The sequence below is a fragment of the Rana temporaria genome, chromosome 4, assembly GCF_905171775.1.
Source record: "Rana temporaria chromosome 4, aRanTem1.1, whole genome shotgun sequence".
In the NCBI taxonomy this organism is placed as follows: domain Eukaryota; kingdom Metazoa; phylum Chordata; class Amphibia; order Anura; family Ranidae; genus Rana; species Rana temporaria.
The window spans coordinates 109512683-109536830 of record NC_053492.1 but is presented as its reverse complement, the minus strand read 5'-3'; the positions used below and the strand labels follow the sequence as shown (position 1 = coordinate 109536830).

General features: G+C 44.9%; 1 protein-coding gene across 5 annotated transcripts in view; it reads left to right on the top strand.

The window, feature by feature from the left end:
* LOC120936422 (kyphoscoliosis peptidase-like) overlaps positions 1 to 24148 on the top strand; it is a 56034-nt gene that overhangs the window by 12766 nt on the left and 19120 nt on the right. For 3 of the 5 annotated variants that reach the window (XM_040348737.1, XM_040348734.1, XM_040348733.1), the window contains 2 exons: positions 10978 to 11043; positions 16254 to 16307. In XM_040348737.1, the coding sequence (XP_040204671.1) occupies positions 10978 to 11043; positions 16254 to 16307 (120 nt within the window). The remainder of the gene's footprint in view (positions 1 to 10977; positions 11044 to 16253; positions 16308 to 24148) is intronic. The other 2 variants (XM_040348736.1, XM_040348735.1) reach the window with 1 other exon arrangement.

Below are 24148 nucleotides of genomic sequence, written 5' to 3'. Positions count from 1 at the left end.
ATTGGGATTAGCCATTGTAAACCCCATTAACAGGACCATAGGCGTGCGCACAGGGTGTGCCAGGTGTGCCTGGGCACACCCTAATCACCCTGTATGGGACAGATTCCCCCTGTTTAGACCAAGCCCGAAGGGGCTCCTAAATAAATTGTATTAAAAAATTAATTGTAGAAAATAAAATAAATCAAATAATAAAAAACTCCTGACATCGTCCATTGCTCTACTGGCATTGTCAATATGTATACACATGCACACACACATATGTGTTTGAGCTTTGGGGTGCACACCCTAATGCATTAGGCTGGGCACACCTATGAACAGGACCTAGCATGATATACATCCCAGTCTCCCTCTAATAGCCATCATAAAACCTTAGAGTCCAGGTAATTGCTAATCTAAAGCAGATATCCCTCCTAGCTGATAGTATAAGGCTGGATTCACACCATTGAGAATTGGAAGTTGAAATCTCTGCATCCATTTTGCAATAGCTGGAGATTTTGACTGGCTCTCTATGGAGCTGAGAAAAACAGTATTCTTAGTAGTAATCAGCATGGGTTTATGAAAGGTCATTCCTGCCAGACCAATCTGTTAACATTATACGAGAAAGTGAGCTGCCATCTAGATAGGGGGAGGCCTGTGGATGTGGTGTATCTGGATTTTGCAAAAGCATTCAATACAGTTACCCATAAACGCTTAATCTACAAGCTGAGGTTTGCAGGCATGGACCAAGGTTTGTCCTTAGATAGGGGAATCAAGGACAGAGAAAGATCTGGGGGTCCTAGTAGAAGACAGACTGAGCAATTGCATGCAATGTCAAGCTGTAGCTACCAAAGCCGGAAGTATATTAGCATATACTATATCCTGTCACTTTATAAAACTCTGGTTAGGCCGTATCTGGAGTATTATATCCAGTTCTGGTCACCAGTCCTCAGAAGGGATTTGCTGGAGCTGGAGAGAGTCCAAAGAAGGGCAACACAATTAATAAGGGGACTGGAGGGCCTCCTCAATTACAAGGAATGACTACAAGCCCTAAATATATATATATATATATATATATATATATATATATATATATATATATATATATATATATATAATATTTACAAATACCTCAATGGTGATTCCAGCGTAGAAAAAAAATGATTCAGTCTCAGGGAGAAAACAATAATTTTCAAGCAGTGATTTTAATAAAGCTTACAGTGAAACAATAAAAATTAAATTTTCCTTTGAATATTGTGCCGGGGGAGTCCCCTTAGTCTGCCTGTAAAGTGGTGCATCTGTACAATGTATAGAACATGCCACAATAATGAAATTTCTTAAGGAAATAATGTCATTTAAACTTTCTCGCGGCTGTAATGTATTGCCAGCTCCCAGCAATATAGAATATACAAAAATGAAAAAAAAAAAAAAGGCATGTGGTCAAAATAAAAACAATATTGGCGTGGGGCCCCACCAAAATCTATACCAAACCCTTATCTGAGCAAGCAGCCTGGGAGGCCAGGAAAGGGGGGGGGTGAGTGAGTGCCCCCCCTCCTGAACCATACCAGGCCATTTGCCCTCAACATTGTAAGGGGGGGTTTGGGGGGCACCCCAAAGCACCTTGTCCCCATGTTGATGGGGATAAGGGCCTCTTCCAACAACCCTGGGCGGTGGTTGTCATGTCGTGGGGGTCTTATTGGAATATGGAAGCCCCCTTTAACAAGGGGACCCCCAGATTCCACCCCCATGTGAATGGGTATCGGGTATATCATACCCATTCACCAAAAAAGTGTCAAAAAAGTAAAAACCACAAGAGGCAGTTTTTGTGTGTCCTGTAATGTCAATGACGCTGCCCGTCGGACCTGAAAAATAGAAAAACATAAAAAATCTCGGCCTCGATGGGAGGCCTCACGGCGACTGCTGTCTTATCACATGAAATCAGAAAAGGGTGGGTCACTCGGTTACGTCCCCGGGTGGCCCCACACTTGCCTATATAACGGCTGTCAAAGTGAAGAGACATCAGTCGCTGAGAGGCCACCCTTCCAGGCGGAGCTTTTTCTATTTTTCGGGTCTGTTGGGCGGCATGATTGACGGTGGATTTACATCGCAGTAAACTTGGGGGGGGGGCAGGATCTGGGGGCCCCCTTGTTAAACTCGACTTGAACATCGGGACCATGCCTAGTGACTATTGTTGTTAGCTATTAGTAAATCATTTGTGAGTTTTAGGAGAGCAGTTTCTGTGGAGTGTTGCGGGCAATATCCATACTGAAGTCAAGTGGATCATGAAGCTTATTCTCAGTGAGGTGGTAGCTCAGGCAGTTGCAGACCAGGCGTTTAAGGAGTTTGGAGGTAAAGGGAAGCAAGGAAATGGGTCATGGTTGGTAAGATTGGTATTAGTAAGATTGCGATTCATAAGTATTAAATGTACCTGCATTGTTTGACACCAGTGTTCCTCGTATGACACCAGTGTTCCCCGTATGACACCAGTGTTCCTCGTATGACACCAGTGTTCCTCGTATGACACCAGTGTTCCTCGTATGACACCAGTGTTCCTCGTATGACACCAGTGTTCCCCGTAGGACACAAGTGTTTCTTATATGCAAGGCACATGCAGCTAAAACTAGAATCACTAAAAATTTTGTCTATCTGGCTTTGTTCACATTTTTATGGAAACTGCTTCAAAGCAAAGCTAAGCTGAGATTAATAACGCCAATGTGCAGATATACCCTCCCGTGACTTTGAAGAAGAGAAACCTCCTGTAAGAGGTAACTAATCTGGAAAGAGAGCTTGCTAATAGTGTTTTACTCACTGACATCTAATACACCTGCTCATAAGCGTCAATCAAGCTTTGACTTATAGCTGTGTCAGCTAGATAGATTAATGCTTTCTTGGGCTTCTAAAATTCTTCATTGCTTTTAATACCTCTAAGGCCGCTGAGAGCAATAGACTATTGGTATTATGTCTAAAAGGCACAGCTCTTATGAGAGTGATAGATTATATACTGTGACTTGATCATACAGAGGATTAAGCTCAACTAACCAAGTTTCCCTCTTATTGTTTTATGCAAATTATGGCACAGGCAGCATTTTAATGTTGCCCAAAATCTATTTTTTTTACATGGCAGGATACCAGATCTCCCTGTTCATTACATGGCTCAGGGTAGATGTCCAGCTAAAATGTTTTTACTAGTTTTGAATAATGGGGGAAGGCATAGGTGTGCACAGCCTATTGCATTAGGATGTGCACCCCAACGCTGAAACACATATGTGTGTGTGCATCTGTATATATACTGATATATATGTCAGTAGGGCAGTGCACAGTGTAAATTTATTTTTTATTATTTCTAACAATTTATTTATTTTTTTTCATTTTTTAGGAGGAAAAACTAAGGGCCAGATTCACGTATCTGGCCGTATCTTTGTGCGGGCGTAGCGTATACTATTTACGCTACGCCTCCGCAACTTGGACAGGCAAGTGCAGTATTCACAAATAAGGATGAGCTCCGGCGTGTTCGCATAGAACACGTGCAGAGCCCACCAGGAAGTCGGCACCCGTGCTGCGCTAATCACAGCCAGGCAGACATTGTCCGATGCTCGGCTGCAGAGATCGGGAAATGTCTACCTGGCTGTGATTAGCGCAGCGCTGGTGCCGACTTCCTGGTGGGCTCTGCACGTGTTCTATGCGAACACACCGGAGCTCATCCTTATTCACAAAGCACTTAATCAAGTTGCGACGGCGTAGCGTAAATTGGCCGGCGTAATCCCGCCTAATTCAAAATAGGCTGGTAGGGGGCGTGTTGTATGTAAATGAATCGTGACCCCATGTAAATGACGCGCCTAACGAATGGCGCATGCGCGCGCATGCTCAGTATCACGTCAAATTTACTCCATAAGATACGCCAGGCCCAATGCCTGTGACGTGAACGTAACCTACGCACAGCCCCATTCACGTACGACTTACGTAAACGACGTAAAAAGATACGCTTGCCGACGTCCATACTTTGCATTGGCTGCGCCTCATATAGCAGGGGTAACTTTACGCCGGATGTAAGCCTAACGTAAACGGTGTAGCGAGCACAAGTACGTTTGTGAATTGGCGTATCTACCTAATTTACATATTCAACGCGTAAATCTACGGAAGCGCCCCTTGCGGCCAGCGTAAATATGCACCCAAGATACGACGGCGTAGGAGACTTACGCCGCTCGTATCTTGGCCAAATCTATGCGTAACTGATTCTAAGAATCAGGCGCATAGATACGATGGCTCACATTCGGATTTACGACGACGTACGTGGAGATACGCCGTCGTAAGTCCACTGTGAATCTGGCCCTATATGTTTTTATATTTTCTTTAATTTGGTGAAGTGTCAGGGATCTAAACAGGGAAAATATGCACCACAAAGAGTGATTAGGGTGTGCCCAGGCACTGCTGGCACACCCTGTTCGCATACCTATGGGGGAAGGGTTAGTACCTCTGTCACTTCTTGTCCTAGACTTGCAGCTGGAAGTGAGATGAAATTATACCTTTGACAAGTGTCATAGGATTTCCATCTACTCATTTTCCAGTGACAACAATACATTTAGATGTCACTTTACATTTTCTGTCTCAGTGACAGTAGTTACTAGAACAAGAAGTAAAAGTAACTCTCCAGATCAGGGAAAAAAACATAACTGTTATGCCTCGTACACATGACCGGTTTTCCTGGCAGGAAAACTGCCATGAGAGCTTTTGGCTGGGAATCCGGGCCGTGTGTATGCTCCATCGCAGTTTTCCCGACAGGAAAACTGAGGGACAAAAAAAGAGAACATGTTCTATTTTTTCCCGTCAGGATCCCCGGTGGACTTTTTCCCGATGAGAAAACCAGTCGTGTGTACAAGGCATAAATCTAACAGAGGTTCTAATCCTCCCTCACTAAACAAATAGTCTGAATTCTACTTCAAATAGATGCACTGATTGAAGAGTTACTGTATTTATCGGCGTATATCGCGCACTTTTTTGCCCTGAAAATCAGGGCAAAATCGTGGGTGCGCGATATACGCCGATACCCGCTTCCCGCGCTGTGTTTATACCGAGCGCAGTACACTCGGGTATAGTCGGGCAGGCTCGGCTCCTCTGGCGGTCACGTCCTGTGCGTCCTGTACGTCCTTTACGCGAAAGGGAGCCGAGCCTGCCCGACTATACACGAGTGTACTGCGCTCGGTATACGTCGGCGCAGTGGTTCAAACACAGCGGGGAGGACACCACGATGGCCGCAGAAGGATGCCGGACCGGACGAGGCCGCCGATGGACGACGGGCAGGACGCGATGGACGACGGGCAAGACACCGACGAGGGGCATCCAAACTGTAAGTATTTTTTTTTTTTCAGGAATTTCCCCTCAAGTTCGGGGGAGCGCGATAAGCGCGTTATAGTAAGATAAATACATTACATCCTTTAGGAATGGGAGTTTTAAAGAGAAGTTAAAGTGGAGCTATATCCTATTTTAAAGCTGAAGTCCACATATGATCCTAATTGCATAGTTACATTGTGCCAGCTTGGTCCAATGTAAGAATGTACGTCTCATACTTGAGGGACAACTTTGGAAACTGACAATCACTGTGGTAGCCACCACTACTACAGTGACCACCAAAATCTTCTGGGACCTGCTGCCATTGACATAATGCCTTACATTTTTTTCAATTAATACAAAGCATTCTCTGAATGGATGAAGTAGAGATCATATTGTCACTTCCCCTCCTCTCCACCCTGTCCAATCAGAGAATGTCTTGTATTCACTAAAAAGAAATATGCAAGACATTCTGTGAATGGTAGCTAAACTGAGTAACTTCCTGTTGTCATTGTACAGTTGGGCAGCTGCTTGGCACAGGACCCAGAGGATCACAGCCAGCATTGTAGCAGTCAACGCTACTTCAGTGAAGAAAGCAGAAAGGAAAGCGCTTCTCAGTGCAGTATTAAAAACTTTTAACGACCAAAAACTGTTAAAAACATTTACAAGATGTATGTGGTATAAAAGCTCATCACAGCTTATCACAAGTAATGTAGCGTCCAGCGGGATACTTTATGGGGTTTGTGACCACTGCAGATGGTGGACCAGCCGGCGAGCCATGGAGAGCTGTGTATTATCAGTCCAAGAAGTGAAGCCGCGCTCTCAGGGCCAGTGTGAAATGCAAGTACCCAGAAGTGACATCACTTCCGGGTACCTGTGTTCCAAACTGGCCCTTCCTTTCTGCTTTGTTTCATTAGAGTGAGCTTCCTTCTCACAAAGTGCTGCTGAGGTGCATTATCTGATTATGCCTGCATATCCCCACTTTCATCACCTACTTCCAGAGTAACTTATTTTTTATTGAAATGATAGGGTGGTCTGCAGATGTCATTATTATTGAATAAGAAATATGGATAGGACAGGTAACCTATTAAGCTGGGATTACTATCATAGTTTTAAAACAGATATTATGAAATTAATCATGTCAGAACTTATTACAGCCAATTGAAAGATGAAATACCAGGAGAGTGCAGAGTTCAGGAGTGTTCTGCATACAGTGTGCAGAGTTCAGGAGTGCTCTATGTACAGAGTGCAGAGTTTAGAGTTTAGACGTGCAGGAGTACCTTGTATAGAGAGTGCAGAGTACAGGAGTGTGTTATATACAGAGTTCAGGAGTGCCTTGCATACAGAGTGCAGAGTTCAGAAGTGCCATGCATACAGAGTGCAGAGTTCAGGAGTATGCTACATGCAGAGAGCAGAGTTCAGGTGTGTGCTATATACAGAGTTCAGAGTTCAGGAGTGCATGACATACAGTGTGCAAAGTTCAGGAGTGCCCTGCGTACAGAGTTCAGCGTTCAGGAATGCCTTGCATAAAGAGTGCAGAGTTCAGGAGTGTGCTATGTGCAGAGTTCAGGAGTGCCTTGCATACAGATTGCAAAGATCAGGAGTGCACCATGTAAAGAGTGCAGAGTTCAGGAGTGCACGACATACAGAGTGTAAAGTTCAGGAATGTCCTGTGTACAGAGTGCAGAGTTAAAGAGTGCATGACATACGGTATATAAAGTTTAAAAGTGCCCTGCATACAGAGTGTAAAGTTCAGGAGTGCCCTGCATACAGAGTGAAGAGTTCAGGAGTGTGCTATTTACAGGGTTCGTGAGTAGATATGTCACTGGTCAGTTCATGAAGAAAATTGACTGCTCCATTCCTCCAAATCACCCTCCTTTCCCAGTACAGAGCTATCCTCCCACCCCCAAATTCCCTTGACAGTACCTGATATAGAACAGCTGCTACAGATTGCCTCAGTAGCAGAGCGGAGAGTGCAGGCTGTGGGACAGGCACAGATTTCAGCAGTGCTGGGACAAGGTCATCTAGAGCCCAGGATGAACGTGCCAAACTATGCCCTCCCCCCAAGATTTAGCATTTTTATCCCCCCTAATTTCCCCTCCTAGAACAATACTCACCCCCTCCCGCCCCCCAAATTCCCCCTTCCAACACAAATCCCCTCCCTCCAATCTCCTTGTGGCACCGGCACGCTTTAACTCGTGTAACACATTTAACCACTTCAATACCAGGCATTTTCACCCCCTTCCTGCTCAGGCCAATTTTCAGCTTTCAGCATTGTCACGCTTTAAATGACAAGTGTAGTTATGATTATGGTCATGCACGGGTTACACAGGATTTCTCAAGTGGGATCCTTAGAGGTAAAAAATGTTTCCCCTAAATAGCTTCCTTTACCTTAGTGCAGTCCTCCTTCACGTACATCATCCTTCCATTTTTCTTTTAATTGTCCTTATTTCTTCTGAGAAATCCTCACTTCCTGTTCTTCCATCTGTAACTACACACAGTAATGCAAGGCTTTCTCCCTGGTGTGGAGAAAGCCCCTTGAGGGGGGAGGGGGTGAGCAGGAGAGTCAGAACACTCTCTACTTTGCAGATAGAGACATGAGCTGTGTGTTATGGGGCATCCTGACACTCCTGCTCACCCCCTCAAGAGGCCTTCACCACACCAGGGAGAAAGACTTGCATTACAGTGTGGAGTTAGACAGAAGAACAGGAAGCAGGCCCGTCGCAACAGGACAGGCAAGGCAAGCAATTGCTTGGGGCCCCGAGCTAGAGGGGGGCCCCCAAGCTGGCTCGCCTGTCTGCCTGCTGCTATGTTCACAGGCTCCCCGCGAGCCCCCCTCCTCCCCCACGGAGAGCCGCACAGCTGAATCCTGGAGTTCAGTGCCGAAGCGTGCAGTTGCACTGAACTCCAGGATTCAGCTGTGCGGCTCTCCGTGCGGGAGGAGGGGGGCTCGCGGGGGGCGTTTCTCCGCCCCCCGCAAAGTGGCGCGGTCACCGGGGACAGTGCAGCCGTCCCTCTCTCTCCACTGACTGCAATACATTACACAGTCACACTTCGGCTCCTCCCCCCCCTCATGGCTCAATGTGTACACAGCCAGGAGGAGGAGCCGAGGAGAGACACGAGTTCTGCACAGTAAGCAGGAGGTAAGGGGCCCCCCTTAGGCAGATTCGAGGTGAACTATTTAAGTGATGGGAGAGGAGAGGGTGGTATGGTGATATGTGCTGGGGAGTGATTTGAGAGGGAAGATGATATGTGCTAGTGTGTGTGTGTGGGGGGGGGGTCCGATTCCCCCCCCCCACTAGCACATATCATCTTCCCTCTCAAATCACTCCCCAGCACATATCCCCATACCACCCTCTACCCCCCCCCCCAAATTAAGATGCTCTGTTCCCCTGTGCCCATCCCACCCTGTGCCCATCCCACCCTGTCCCCATCCTCATCCCACCCTGTCCCCATCCCACCCTGTCCCCATCCCACCCTGTGCTCATCCCACCCTGTCCCCATCCCACCCTGTGCTCATCCCACCCTGTCCCCATCCCACCCTGTCCCCTTCCCACCCTGTCCCCATCCCACCCTGTCCCCATCCCACCCTGTCCCCATCCCACCCTGTCCTCATCCCACCCTGTCCCCATCCCACCCTGTCCCCTTCCCACCCTGTCCCCATCCCACCCTGTTCCCATCCCACCCTGTCCTCATCCCACCCTGTCCTCATCCCACCCTGTGCTCATCCCACCCTGTCCCCATCCCACCCTGTCCCCATCCCACCCTGTGCTCATCCCACCTGGTGCTCATCCCAACCTGTCCCCATCCCACCCTGTGCTCATCCCACCCTGTGCTCATCCCACCCTGTCCCCATCCCACCCTGTGCTCACCCCACCCTGTCCCCCTATGCTCACCCCACCTTGTCCCCCTCCCACCCTGTCCCTCTGTCCTCATCCCATGAAAATGACAGGACGAGTCTTAAAAAGGAAGGGGTGCGCGAGTTTCACCAGGCCTAGGGCAGCACAAAACCTAAATACACGAGTGTGTCCTGCCTCCCTCTCCCCTCCTCCCTCTCCCCTCCTCCTCCCTCCCTCACAGTCCAGAGCCGCCAGTAGGAGGCCGCCCACCGGTTCCTGTAGGCTTTGTGTGCGTGCAGGGGGGGTTGGGGGGCCTCTATGTCCATTTTGCTTGGGGCCCCCAAATTCCTTCAAACGGCCCTGACAGGAAGTGAGGATTTCTCAGAAGAAATAAGGACATTAAAAAGCAAAATGGAAGGATGACGTAAGTGAAGGAAGACTGCACTAAGGTAAAGGAAGCTATTTAGGGGAAACATTTTTTACCTTTAAGGAGAAATCCACCCACTTGAGAAATCCTGTGTAACCTGTGCATGACCATAATCATAACTACACCAGGAAATACAGCACAGGCCTGACTGATACCATTTGTATTGTGCAATGGTGAGATGTATGAAATAATTATTAACAAAGCAGCAGTAAACACAGAAAATTAATCATTATTTTTACAGAAAACACAGCAAATAAACTATAAATCCAAGCAGATGAAACAAGGTCACTCCACTTTCCTATGGAAAATCAAGACATAAGAACTTGTACTTGCCAACCTTACCATAATAACTAATACATTAATAAAGGACCATAATTTCTTTATGGCAGTGACACTACATCACAGAGAATGATTGCCATGTTTTCCATGATTGGCACAACAGAGCAGCTAAAAGCTTTTAGAAGTTGGCAGACCTCAATAAAGAGGATAAAAGGCTGTGATTATTATCCACTTAACCACTTGTCTACAGGGCACTTTCACCCCCTTGCTGCCCAAGCCATTTTTCAGCTTTCAGCACTGTCACAATTTGAATGACAATTGCGCAGTCATGCAACACTGTACCCAAATGACATTTTTATCATTTTCCCCCCACAAATACAGTAGAGCTTTCTTTTAGTGGTATTTGATCACCTCTGCTGTTTTTAGTACTTGCGCTATAAACAAAGAAGAGGGCCAAGTTTGAAAAAAACACAATATTTTTTACTTTTTGCTATAATATATATCCATTTTTTTAAAAAAAAAATGTTTTCCTCAGTTTAGACCGATATGTCTTCTTCTACTTATTTGTGGTAAAAAAAATCGCAATAAGTGTATATTGATTGGTTTGCACAAAAGTTATAGCAGCTACTGTACAACATAGGGGATAGATTTATAGCCTTTTTATTATTTTTTTTTACTAGTAATGGTGGCGATCAGCGATTTTCATTGTGACTGCGATATTGCGGCGGACACATCGGACACTTTTGACAAATTTTTGGGACCATTCACATTTATACAGCGATCCCTTCTATAAAAATGCATTGATTGCTGTATAAATGTGACTGGCAGGGAAGGGGTTAACACTAGGGGGCGATCAAGGGGCTAATGTGTTCCCTAGGGAGTGATTCTTACTTTGGGGGGAGGGGACTGACTGGGGGAGGTGACCGATGATTGTCCCTATGTACAAGGGACACACCAGGCAGCATTTATTCTCCTTTAACTACTGTAAAAATGTCTTATATAAAACGTATACAGTAACATTTTGTAGTATGTTTTATGTAAGGCCCCTGTGTACATTAGCACAATGTTTCTGTATATTTGATGTACCAACACTGTCTGTACAACATCTCTATAATGAAATGTGTCTGTCAGGTTACAGAAATGATGCAGAAACCAGAAGACAGGACAACAATATCAGCTCATCATTCACTAACAAAGGTAAGAAAATGGTTTGTTGGCATCTATTCACCAACACCCATTCAAAACTGAAATATACCATAATGGTTGGGTAGGTTGAGGTTTAAAATTATCTACTGACAATGTCCAAGCTATTAAAAGAACCCCTATGGGTTCTCACCATTAGCTACTGCTGGCCATACACCTACTGTATAGATTGTCATTCAAAAAAATATATTTTTAACAACGTTCATTCATTTTCCTAATTTTTAGTGGGGTTAAATCGACCTTCTTGTTCAACCACAGTCATGGAAAAATTTGAAGAAGCAGGATAGAAATGTTTTGTCAAACAAATGAATTTCTAACATCATATGTGGTTTTTGTTCCAGAATTTCATTTATTCTAAAATTGAATGTTAGAAGCAAGTGAAGTTTTTGAACAACATTCATTCAGCTATCGACTGTACAAAGAATTTTTGTTTGTATGTTTTTGTTTGTATGAATACTCCCATTTAAAAATCTATTAGAGCCGGTTCACACTGGGGCGACTCGTCAGGCGACTCAGCCGCCTGACAAGTCGCGTCCCGTTCTATTCAATAGAACCGTTCTAATAGGAGCTGTTCTACTTCCTCTCTTCTTTTCATCTCTACCCCTTTCATCACCTGTTGATCGTTTTTACCCAGCTGGGTAATAAAGTGCACATAAAAAGACATTTATTCGTGGACATTCCTTTACTGCTGCTGTGCGCATCATTCATTCCTAGACATTTGGAAAGAGCCATGAGGTAGAACTGCCATAACATTCAATAACCAGCGGCTTCTTCGGGGGTGAGCGCTACATGTGGGGGCTCGTCCGGGATTGGCTATTACCTCAATATCCTCAAGTTCAGAAGTTTAATCAGTAATTGATGCAAAGAATTGTTGTGTGTCAAAAATGTGCTTGGTGAGGAAGGAGTTAACGTCACCATTAACGTTAGGCGCACGTGCGACAAAGCCATGTGCTCCTGCCATGTGTGGAGAAAAGTATTTTAGTGGGAGGAGTTACCCACCCCTGCGTAAGACGTGGGCTGAGTTTGGCATCAAAGGACAGAGTGATTTCCCGCCCATGAAAGAAGGTCGTGTGAACATGTCTGTGCCATCGACGCCGTTTGGAAAGCTAAGACCCACGATGTCTGTCCCGGGAGTCAACGCTATGCCTGCTGCTTCTGGAATTTCCTTAACGGATACCAGAATCCGAATGTGGACCCAAGGAAGGTTCGTGCTGTTTTCCAGCGGTAGCGTGGAGGCCCTCGGACTGTCCTGCCACCGCTGTTCAGAGCTGGCAAACCGGATTTTGCTGTTTGCCCGGAGGTGCCGGGCCTACTTATTTCAAGTTGATCCGCCAACCGAATCTCCCCGGGAGTACAAAGTGGACTGGATTGCTGGGAATGTGACCGCGGAGGAGGAGGCCCCATGGCCGGAACCCTCCTCAACTATAGTAGTGATTGATCCGGAGGTGGTGACCGTCTCATCCACACTTACCCTGCCATCGGCTGCTACCCCAACCATAACACCGGAGGTAAGCGACGGAGATGAGAACGAGTGTGTGCCCAGTGTGAAAGTGGATCCTGTACCGGAGGCGACACCAACTAATGCGGTCTCAGTGTGGCACGCTGTGGCTAGCATGGGCCCCGAACAGGCCTCCCACGGCTGCTTCGAGGCCTACCAGTATACACGAGAGATTCAACCAATGTCCCTGTTGGAGGGCGTGTCTGCTTGCCCGCGGAGGAGTGTGAGTCTTCGGATCTGGATTCTTTGTCTGATGATGGGGACGACAAATGGTTCGAACCCGAGTTTCCTGAATCCCAACTTGGTAAAGGTTCCCGAACCAACAAGTCCCGGAGACGCAAGAAACGCTCCGGCCATGTCGCACCAAATGCAAGTATCCCACAATTAACATGGGGAGTTGGAGTGTCAAGCATTAGTGTCACTAACCCCATGCCTACTCTTCTGTCTGTGGTGAAGAGAGCTCCTGATGCCATCGCGTTACAAGGCCTTGGAGATCCTCATACTCTACCCAAGCTGGCCTGTTTGCAGCGCATATTCATGAGGAGATTGGCCACCGACTACGGATGGGAATACCCATATATGCCTCCAGCCCTCCTGCCCGAGCTTGAAAAGATGAGGGAGGAATGGTACAGGGATGCAGTCTGGGAACGCCTGAATGTCCCCAAACTTGCCCGTGACACGGAATACGCGTTCATCTGTGTTGGCAGCAGATTTGAAGGTAGCTTGAAAGACTGGAGCCCTGGCAGGTACATTTTTAATGATAGAGTCCTTACATTTCCCGGAAAAGTGGATCAAGTCTTCTCTATTACCACTACCAATTCTCAAGGGGACATTGTCATGTTGCCGGATCCACGGTTCTACAAGTAGGCCTCATACCTGTGTTGCCACCTTTGTAGGGTTTTTTTTTGGCTTTAAAGAAGTTACGGACAAGAACTGTTGCCTTTTCCACTTTTTTTTGTTTCATCCCACCGGATTCACACTTTGTTGTTTGTGCGGGACTTCGGGGGGATGTTAAGTTAGTACGGATAGGATCTTGCCGGCTTCTTCAAGGCATTAGGAAAAAAAAAAAAAAAAGTTTTATTACCCTTTTTCTACTGATTGCTCAACTTGAGCGTGGACTGCCTTATGCTGGTAGTACCAGCGCACTGACCACTAGGGGCAGTGTTCTGCAATTTCTACCACTGCAGAGACTAATTTGTATTTATACTTCTCTTAAGCCTTGCAACTTGAGAAATTCTCAGCATTTAGTTGTTTTATATAATGTATCTCTTTGGGAGGAAAAGAGGTTTCGCCTTAATACCAAAGGTGCAGCTTCGTTTCACCCTCAGTGACTGTATGTGTACATTTTTGTGTGTGTTCTTCCATTTTTGTTTTGCAGGTTGTCGTCCTTTTATCAAAACTGTCGGAGAGTGGGGCAGAATAGATAGTTAGGAGTGTATAATGCCTTAATGTATCGCTGTGAATATTTATACAAAGTAATGTATTTATAGTTTAAGATTTTATATCTTTTCTATCTCTTCTATCTTTTTTTCTTTACTGTTATGCAGACTCAGGTCAGGTGTTCAGGCTTGAACACCAGTTTGGGAGACACTGAGGACAGTGTCTATTTAAGTGGGGGGAGTGTGTAGCGCCTGGTTACTTCTAAGGTAACCTGTGCTATTGAAATTTACATAGTTACATAGTTAGTCAGGTTGAAAAAGTCCATCCAGTTCAACCACAAAAAACAAAATAAAAAAACACAGTAAAATCCTATACACCCAACTCCATACCCACAGTTGATCCAGAGGAAGGCAAAAAACCCCAGCGGAGCATGATCCAATTTGCTACAGCAGGGGAAAAAATTCCTTCCTGATCCCCCGAGAGGCAATCGGATTTACCCTGGATCAACTATACCTACAAATCTTAGTACTCAGTTATATTCTGTACATTTAGGAAAGAATCCAGACCTTTCTTAAAGCAATCTACTGAGCTGGCCAGAACCACCTCTGGAGGGAGTCTGTTCCACATTTTCACAGCTCTTACTGTGAAAAAACCTTTCCGTATTTGGAGGTGAAATCTCTTTTCCTCTAGACGTAAAGAGTGCCCCCTTGTCCTCAGTGATGACCGTAAAGTGAATAACTCAACACCAAGTTCACTGTATGGACCTCTTATATATTTGTACATGTTGATCATATCCCCCCTTATTCTCCTCTTCTCAAGAGTGAATAAATTTAGTTCCTCTAATCTTTCCTCATAGCTGAGCTCCTCCATGCCTCTTATCAGTTTGGTTGCTCTTCTCTGCACTTTCTCCAGTTCTCCTATATCCTTTTTGAGAACTGGTGCCCAAAACTGAACTGCATATTCCAGATGAGGTCTTACTAATGATTTGTACAGGGGCAAAATTATATCTCTGTCTCTGGAGTCCATACCTCTCTTAATACAAGAAAGGACTTTGCTCGCTTTGGAAACCGCAGCTTGGCATTGCATGCCATTATTGAGCTTATGATCAACTAAAACCCCCAGATCCTTCTCCACTACAGACCCCCCCAGTTGTACTCCCCCTAGTATGTATGATGCATGCATATTCTTAGCCCCCAAGTGCATAACTTTACATTTATCTACATTAAACCTCATCTGCCACTTAGTCGCCCAATCAGACAGAGCATTGAGGTCGGCTTGTAAATTGGAGACATCCTGTAAGGACGTTATTCCACTGCATAGCTTGGTGTCATCTGCAAAGACAGAAATGTTACTTTTGATCTCAGACCCAATATCATTTATAAATATATTGAAAAGTAAGGGTCCCAGCACTGAACCTTGGGGTACACCACTCATAACATTGGACCATTCAGAGTAAGAATCATTAACCACGACTCTCTGAATTCTGTCTTTCAGCCAGTTTTCTATCCATTTACAAACTGATATATCCAATCCTGTAGACCTTACCTTACACATGAGCCGTGTGTGCGGAACTGTATCGAACGCTTTTGCAAAATCCAAATATATCACGTCCACAGCCAGGGGTAATCAGAGTGTAAGTGACTCTGATTCCAATTGCAACCAATTGATTAGGGTCTCTGTTTCAGCTTGGCTGTGCTGTGGGCTCATTCTGTAGTGCTGGGGTGTTTTTCCACCCTGGTGCGGTAGGTGGCAGCAGTGGAGCTGAGGTTTGGGTGTTCTCTCCCAGCTTTTAGCTGCTGCAGGGAGAGACTCCCAGGGGTTCAGTTACTGTAATCCCCCCGCCCCCCCCCCCACCATTTTACGGATCACCCCCTCTACTGCCCATATCCAATTCTCCAGCTGTCTGGGCCCTCCCTGCTGGCCTGGGCCCTGTATAGAAGGACTGGTGCTACCCCCTTATCAGTGGCCCTGCCTATGACAATGAGCTTTGGGCTTGTGTCATCAGTTTGAGACTCTTCTGAGGCCATTCAAAATTCACTGACATGTGCATGCGACTTGCAGTTTTCCTACTTCTGACCTGCATCTGACCAACTTCAAATGGGTTTTGGATTACCAATGACTTGCATGGGAAAGAAAAGCCCTGCCAAAGTGAACAAAAGCCTATTCACATACAGTGTGCTTATTGTGTCGTTTTTTTTAAAACTGTATAATGATCATATGCAGAGATTGATTGATGTTGGTAAATAAGAGTACATCAAATACATGTTGCCACAGAACACTTGCATTACTTACAGTAAACTGACGTCATGATGTATTTTTACTTAAGGATTTCAGAACAATGATGAGGATATAGCGAATGTGAAATGTCATCAAAATGCTGGTAAGTAAATAATTCAGCTTTTTTTAGGGGCACAATATATCTAACGCTAGCTATACATTTGTAAAAGTTGGGGCTTTCAGTTAGCTGACTGCCCCTTAATTTGTCCCAGAATCAGGGGAATACATATAAATTGCCATATGAATCAATTAAAACACCTTCTGACAATCACTGCAGAGGTTTTGATCAATCACCATGATTTTGTTTTGTTCTTCAAAGATAGGAAACCATTGAAACACTGGATGACAGGTTGTTGGGATTGACTACTGATGGAAAGCTGCAAAGTTGTAAATAAAATTGACAGGTGTGTGGCCAGCAGTAGGGCCTACTTACATAGGTTACATAGCTAAGGGAGTTTACACCTGCTCCAGATATCCTCCTACTTTGGCAACTAGAATGAATTGATACTGGATACAGGAGAACCTCTGTTCTCCTTCAGAGCCAATTCACAACATTGCAGTGCGTTAGTACATGTGAGTTATGCCACATCGGGGTTGATTTACTAAAACTGGAGAGTGCAAAATCTGGTGCAGCTCGGCAGAGAAACCAATCAGCATCCAGGTTTTCTATCCAAGTTTTATTGAACAAGTTGAAGTTAGAAGCTTATAGGCTAGAATGCAGAGCTGTACCAGATTTTGCACTCTCAAGTTTTAGTAAATCAACCCCATTGTGTTAAGGCATACAATTTGATCAGAAGAGTTAAAAAACATTTGCCTAATAGAAAACAGAGCCTAAGGCCCCTTTCACACGTGCACGACTGTATGTCTGCTTTTTCATTCATCCGTTTGCGGATGAAAAAGGGACATACAGTACATTGGTCCCTATATAATTGCAGTTGTCAGCGGATAAACATCCGCTGACACCTGTAATCACCCGCCTCCGCAAAGATCCAATTTTGCAGATGGAAGAAAACCCTATTTTTTTTTTTCGTCTGCGGATCGGATGAACACGAACACACGGTTGATCCAGAGGAAGGCAAAAAATCCCAGCAAAGCATGATCCAATTTGCTACAGCAGGGGAAAAAATTCCTTCCTGATCCCCCATGAGGCAATCGGATATTCCCCGGATCAACTTTACCTATAAATGTTAGTATCCAGTTATATTATGTACATTTAGGTAAGAATCCAGGCCTTTCTTAAAGCAATTTACTGAGCTGGCCAGAACCACCTCTGCGGGGAGTCTATTCCATATTTTCACAGCTCTTACTGTGAAGAAACCTTTCCGTATTTTGAGATGAAATCTCTTTTCCTCTAGACGTAAAGAGTGCCCACTTGTCCTCAGTGTTGACCGTAAAGTGAATAACTCAACACCAAGTTCACTATTTGGACCTCTTATATATTTGTACATGTTGATCATATCCCCCCTTATTCTCCTCTTCTCAAGAGAGAATAAATTCAGTTCCTCTAATCTTTCCTCATATCTGAGGTTCTCCATTCCTCTTATCAGTTTGGTTGCCCTTCTCTGCACTTTCTCCAGTTCTCCGATATCCTTTTTGAGAACTGGAGCCCAAAACTAAACTGCATATTCCAGATGAGGTCTTACTAATGATTTGTACAGGGGCAAAATGATATCTCTCTCTCTGGAGTCCATACATCTCTTAATACAAGAAAGGACTTTGAAAGTGACAGGGATCGCAAGCTTGTCCCGCGTTTTGCAGTATTTGCGCCCATGATCCGGAATGCCAGAGTGTGAACGGCGCCTTAACATTACAAGCAGCAAAGTTCAAGTCACAAAAAACAATCGGAATACATTTTGAACAAGCCTTACATCAGGAAAATGGTTGGTTGGTGGCGATGGCTTACTGTACTGGCATTAAGCTGGGTTCACAGCTATGCACTTCCCTTTGGTGTAGTTTTCACGAAAACATGTAAAATCATGAAAATAATGCATGTCAACACGTGCATTAGTATGCACATCAGCACTCCTCATGACTTGTTAACATGTCATGATGCTCGTCAATATGCATTATGATATGAAATGATATTCAATGCAAAGTGCATAGAAACACATGTTAATTGTGTGTGACAATGAACATTAATGCACATAATTACTCTTGACATGTGTTTTGATGAATTTCCATTGATTTTAATGGAAAACACATCAAAGGGAAAAACACAGAAGTGTGGCCCCAGTGTATTGCTGCTTGTATTGATTAGCTAACAGGTATGCTTTACAGAGCTAAGGTTACTAATGTCATAGATCTCCAATATAATGTATTTACCTATAATGTATTTACCAGGCAACCTAGATAAAGGTGATGAACAGAACAAGCAAGACAAAAATGCCAGCTTGTTGTTTACAAATGCAAATAAATTAGGCTGTGCTGTGGGTTAGACCAGCTCTGATATAATATACTTTATAATTACGTTTAGCTGCAATACACAATAAACCATAAAAGTTATTGACATTGTAAGCAGCATTCAAAGGAAGATAATGTGTTAGATTATAATTAAAAGCAGTGATCTGTGTCACTGACAACAAGTTGGTAAGGTTTCAGCCATGATGTGGTTCCCTCTAAGACAAATATAAATGATTTTCATAGGAAATGCTCAATATCAGCTCCCAATGGTTCTCATTTCTGTAGAGATCAGGAACCAGGAGATATACAGGTGAAACTCGAAAAATTTGAATATCGTGCAAAAGTTTGTTTATTTCACTAATACAACTTAAAAGGTGATACTAATATATGAGATAGACTCATTACATGCAAAGCAAGAGAGTTCAAGCCGTGATTTGTCATAATTGTGATCAGGGCTCAAAATTTCAAGTCCTGAGCTACTAGCCAGGCCTCAAGAGTTACTCGCCACCAGTTGCCCCACCTAATTCATACATTGCCCTGCGCCTAATTGCACCCGTAAACACGCCCTCGTAGATTATCTCATGGAATGACAATGTTTTATGCAGAATCAAGTTACAAAATTAAATATTACCAACAACAACTTTAACAAAATGGGACAGGGCACTGGGGGCAGACCAGAGGGACAGGGCACTGGGGGCAGACCAGAGGGACAGGGCACTGGGGGCAGACCAGAGGGACAGGGCACTAGAACTGGGTCTCTTCCCCATTCTCTTGCTGTCTCCTCTGCAACTCCCATCCATCCTCTCTCTCTCTCCTATTCATCTCATCATCAGGAGCCTGTGTGTGCGGCTCCACGCTTGCATGTCCCCACTTCCCCCTTTTATTCAGGCTTGCAGAGAGGAGAGGAGCTGCAGCACATCGGGAGGGAGTACAATCCAGCGCTGAGATCCACACAACTGCACAGCCATTGACACCATAGCACAGCGCACACTGACAGCGCACAGCACACATTGAGACCAGTCTGTTCACAGTGCTCAGGCTAAACTGTTGGACACTTACATAGAGCACAAGGAGAAGAAAACTGCACAAACTAGAAGGCTGCCGCTCTCATGTCAGGGCAACTTTCAGTGAGCGCTGCACCAGAGTGGTAATTTTTGCAATCCTCCACCTCACTCATTACTTTCTGCTCTCCAGCTACATTGGTCGGGGCCCGGGGGAGGGGGGCAGGCTCAGAGAGGTCATACTGTTGGGTCCCATGGCTTAATGAGAATTGTAAGTAGAGCACCTGTTCACTGCTCTGCCTGTGCACGGCTCACCAGACTACTTTTCCCGAGCATGCACCTTTCCTCTTCGGCCGCCAATCTCATCGGGACTCTAAGTGTAGGCACAGATTGGAGGGAGATTGGTCATGCAGCCCTGTCATCACTCGCCCCCAGCTTAAATCCACTCGCCAAATGCTAGTAGGCGAGTGGAAATTTTGAGGGCTGATTGTGATGATTATGGCTTACAGCTCATGAAAACCCCAAATCCACAATCTCAGAAAATTTGAATATTACATGCAATCAATAAAACAAGGATTGTAGAACAATAGAACAATATCGGACCTCTCAAAAGTATAAGCATGCATATGTACTCAGCACTTGGTTTGGGCCCCTTTTGCAGCAATTAATGTCTCAATGCGGCGTGGCATGAAAGCTATCAGCCTGTGGCACTGCTGAGGGGTTATGGAAGACCAGGATGCTTCAATAATGGTCTTTAGCTTTTCTGCATTGTTGGGTCTTGTGTCTCTCATCTTTCTCTTGGAAATTTCCCACAGATTCTCTATGGGGTTCAGGTCAGGTGAGTTTGCTGGCCAATCAAGCACAGTAATCCCACGGTCATTGAACCAGGTTTTGGTGTTTTTGGCAGTGTGGGCGGTGCCAAGTCCTGCTGGAAAGTTAAGTCAGCATCCCCATAGAGCTCTTCTGCGGAACGAAGCATGAAGTGCTCTAAAATCTCCTGGTAGATGGCTGCTGTGACCCCGGACTTAATGAAGCACAATGGACCAATGCCAGCAGATGACATAGCTCCCCAAATCAACACAGACTGTGGAAACTTCACAATGGACTTCAAGCATCTTGCAGTGTGTGTCTTTCCATTCTTCTTCCATACTCTGGGTCCTTGGTTTCCAAATGAGATGCAAAATTTGCTCTCATCAGAAAAGAGGACTTTGGACCACTGAGCAACAGACCAGGTCTGTTTTTCTTTAGCCCAGGTAAGACGCTTCTGACGTTGTTGTTCAGGAGTGTCTTGACAAGAGGAATACAACATTTGTCCAGGAGCCGTCTGTGTGGTGGCTCTTGATGCACTGACTCCAGCCTTAGTTCACTCCTTGTGAAAGCCCCCACACTTTTGAATGGCCTTTTCCTAAAAATCCTCTCCAGGCTGCGGTCATCCCTGCTGCTTGTGCACCTTTTTCTTCCACACTTTTCCCTTCCACATAACTTTCTATTAATGTGCTTTGATACAGCACTTTGGGAACATCCAACTTCTTTTGCAATTACCTTTTGAGGCTTTCCCTCTTTATGGAGGGTGTCAATGATGGTTTTCTGCACAATTGTCAGGTCAGCAGTCTTTCCCATGATTGTGATTCCTACTGAACCAGACTGAGAGATCATTTAAAGGTTCAGGAACCCTTTGCAGGTGTTATGGCTTAATTAGCTGATTCGAGCAGGACACTTTGAGCCTAGAATATTGCGCCTTTTCACAATATTAACATTTTCTGAGATTGTGGATTTGGGGTTTTCATGAGCTGTAAGCCATAATCATCAAAATTATGACAAATCACAGCTTGAACTATCTTGCTTTGCATGTAACAAGTCTATCTCATATATTGGTTTCACCCTTTAAGTTGCATTAGTGAAATAAATTAACTTTTGCACGATATTCAAATTTTTTCGAGTTTCACCTGTAAGGCAGATGTTTCACAGTCTTTCATTCTCACTGAGTTCTCTGTCTACATTATAGCATTGCTAGTGATATTTGCTCTATAGTACTGAAAAATGTGATGCAGTTGAACACAGGGAAGGTACATTATACAGCTAAAAGTTTGTGAACACTTGACCATCACACCTATAGAAGCTTTTTGGACATCTCACTCCAGAACAATTCATGGGCATTAATATGAACTTTCGCCCTGATTGTGGCTGTACGAGCCTCCACTTTCCTTAAGATTTTACAGTATGTCTGTGGGAATATATGCCCATTTTGCCAAAAGCATAATTGTTAGGTCAGGTACTGATGATGGACAAGATCTGACTTGAAATGCGTGTTCTTATTCATCCCAAAACTGTTTAATAGGTTTGAGGACAGGGCACTGTGTGCAGGCCTCTTGAGTTCCTCTACAACAAACTCATCAAAGCATGTTTTCATGGACCTAGTGGGTATAAAGGGGCACAGTCATGCTAGAGAAGAAATGGGCCTTCACCAAATTACTGCTACAAGGATGGAAGCACATCATTGTCAGAAATGCCTTTGCATGTAATAGCATTAACCATATCTTTCACTGGTAACACCTAAACTCTATAAATTGAAGAGATGCTCATACATACAGGTATATTAGTAAATGTATTTTCAAACATTTGGCCATATAGCGTAAGATGCTGGATGCTTACAGTGTGTCCTCTAAGGCCCCGTACAGACGACCGAACAGGTCTGCTGAAACTGGTCCGCGGACCAGTTTCAGCAGACATGTTCGGTCGTGTGTAGGCCCGAGCGGACAGGATTCCAGCAAACATTTGCCCGCCGGGCCTTTTCCCAGCGGGCAAATATTTCTGGACTTGTTTTAAAACAGCCCGCTGGAATCCTGCCCGCTCGGACATGTTCGGTCGTCTGTACAGACCTACTGTACATGTCCGAGCGCCCGCCATCCCTTGCATGCGTCGAATGACTTTGACGCATGCGTGGAAGCATTTAACTGTCAGGGCCGCCCACGTCGCTGCATCATCGTCGCGGCGACGGCGCGGACACGCCCCGCGTATTGTTTACGCGCGGATTTCTGTACGATGGTTAGTACAGCCATCGTACAGAAATCCCCGGGCAGACATGTACGGTGAAAACGGTCCGGCGGACCGGTTTCATCGTACATGTTTGCCCGTGTGTACGCGGCATAAGGCTTCATGCCCACTGGGCATTTAGCTTTGGTGCATGAGCCTCCAGCATTTAGGTGCAGTTGAAAAGTACAGGCACCCCATCAAGCCCTACTGCTGGCAGTACAGTGAAGAGGAAGGGGGGAGGAGGCCTTAAAGCAAAACTTCTGCTTTAACCACTTAAGCCCCGGACCATTTGGCTGGCCAAAGACCAGTGCACTTTTTGAGATTCGGCACTGCGTCATTTTAACTGACTATTGCGCGGTCGTGCAACGTGGCTCCCAAACAAAATTGATTTTGTTTTTTTTTCCCCACAAATAGAGCTTTTTTTTGGTGGTATTTGATCACCTCTGCGGTTTTTATTTTTCGCGCTTTAAACAAAAATAGAGCGACAATTTTGAAAAATAAGCAATATTTTGTACTTTATGCTATAATAAATATCCCCAATTTTTTTTTAAAAAAGCGAATGTGTTCTCAGTTTTGGCCGATATGTATTCTTATACTTTTTTGGCAATAATCGTATATCGATTGGTTTGCGCAAAAGTTAGAGCGTCTACAAAATAGGGGATAGTTTTATGGCATTTTTATTATTATTATTTTTTTTACTAGTAATGGCGGAGATCTGTGATTTTTATCGTGACTGCGACTTCTTGGCGGACACTTTTGACACATTTTTGGGACCATTGTCATTTTTACAGCAATTAGTGCTATAAAAATGCACTGATTACTGTGAATATGACACTGACAGTGAAGGGGTTAACACTAGGTGGCGCTGAAGGGGTTAAGTATGTCCTAGGGAGTGATTCTAACTGTTAGGGGGAGGAGCTACCAGTGAAACCTTACTGATCACTTTTCCCGATCACAGGGAACATTCGATCAGTGACATGTCACTAGGCAGAACAGGGGAATGCCTTGTTTACAAAGGCATCCCCCTGTTCTGCCTTTGCCGACCACAATCGTGGGCCGCCCGGGAACATCGAGTTCCCAGGACCCGGGAGCGCACTCACGTGGCAGGCGGCAAATTTAAAGGGACGCCCATTTGCCTGCCCGTGCCATTGTGTAGACGTATATGTGCGTGTGCTGGTCGCTAAGCAGTTAAGGACCACTCAGTGCACCGTCCAGCCTTGATCAGCTTTCAGTTTCTCATAGAGTTTGACAGGCTACTGGAAGCAGGGCTGTGTGGTCTAAACGTACCTTACATCTGCACCTTATTGCTGGAGTATGTACCAGAGCTAGATGCCCAATGTACCAGGGCCTAAATCTTAAACGTGGCCTTGTGTTCAATATAAAAATAAAAACATTTAATCGATTGCTTTAAAATAGTTTCAAGTTCATAGAACAGACTAGTTAGGAATATTTTCTCACTGTGAATTTGATGTGTGAAAGATGCACAGTAATTTAGGAGAAATATATCACT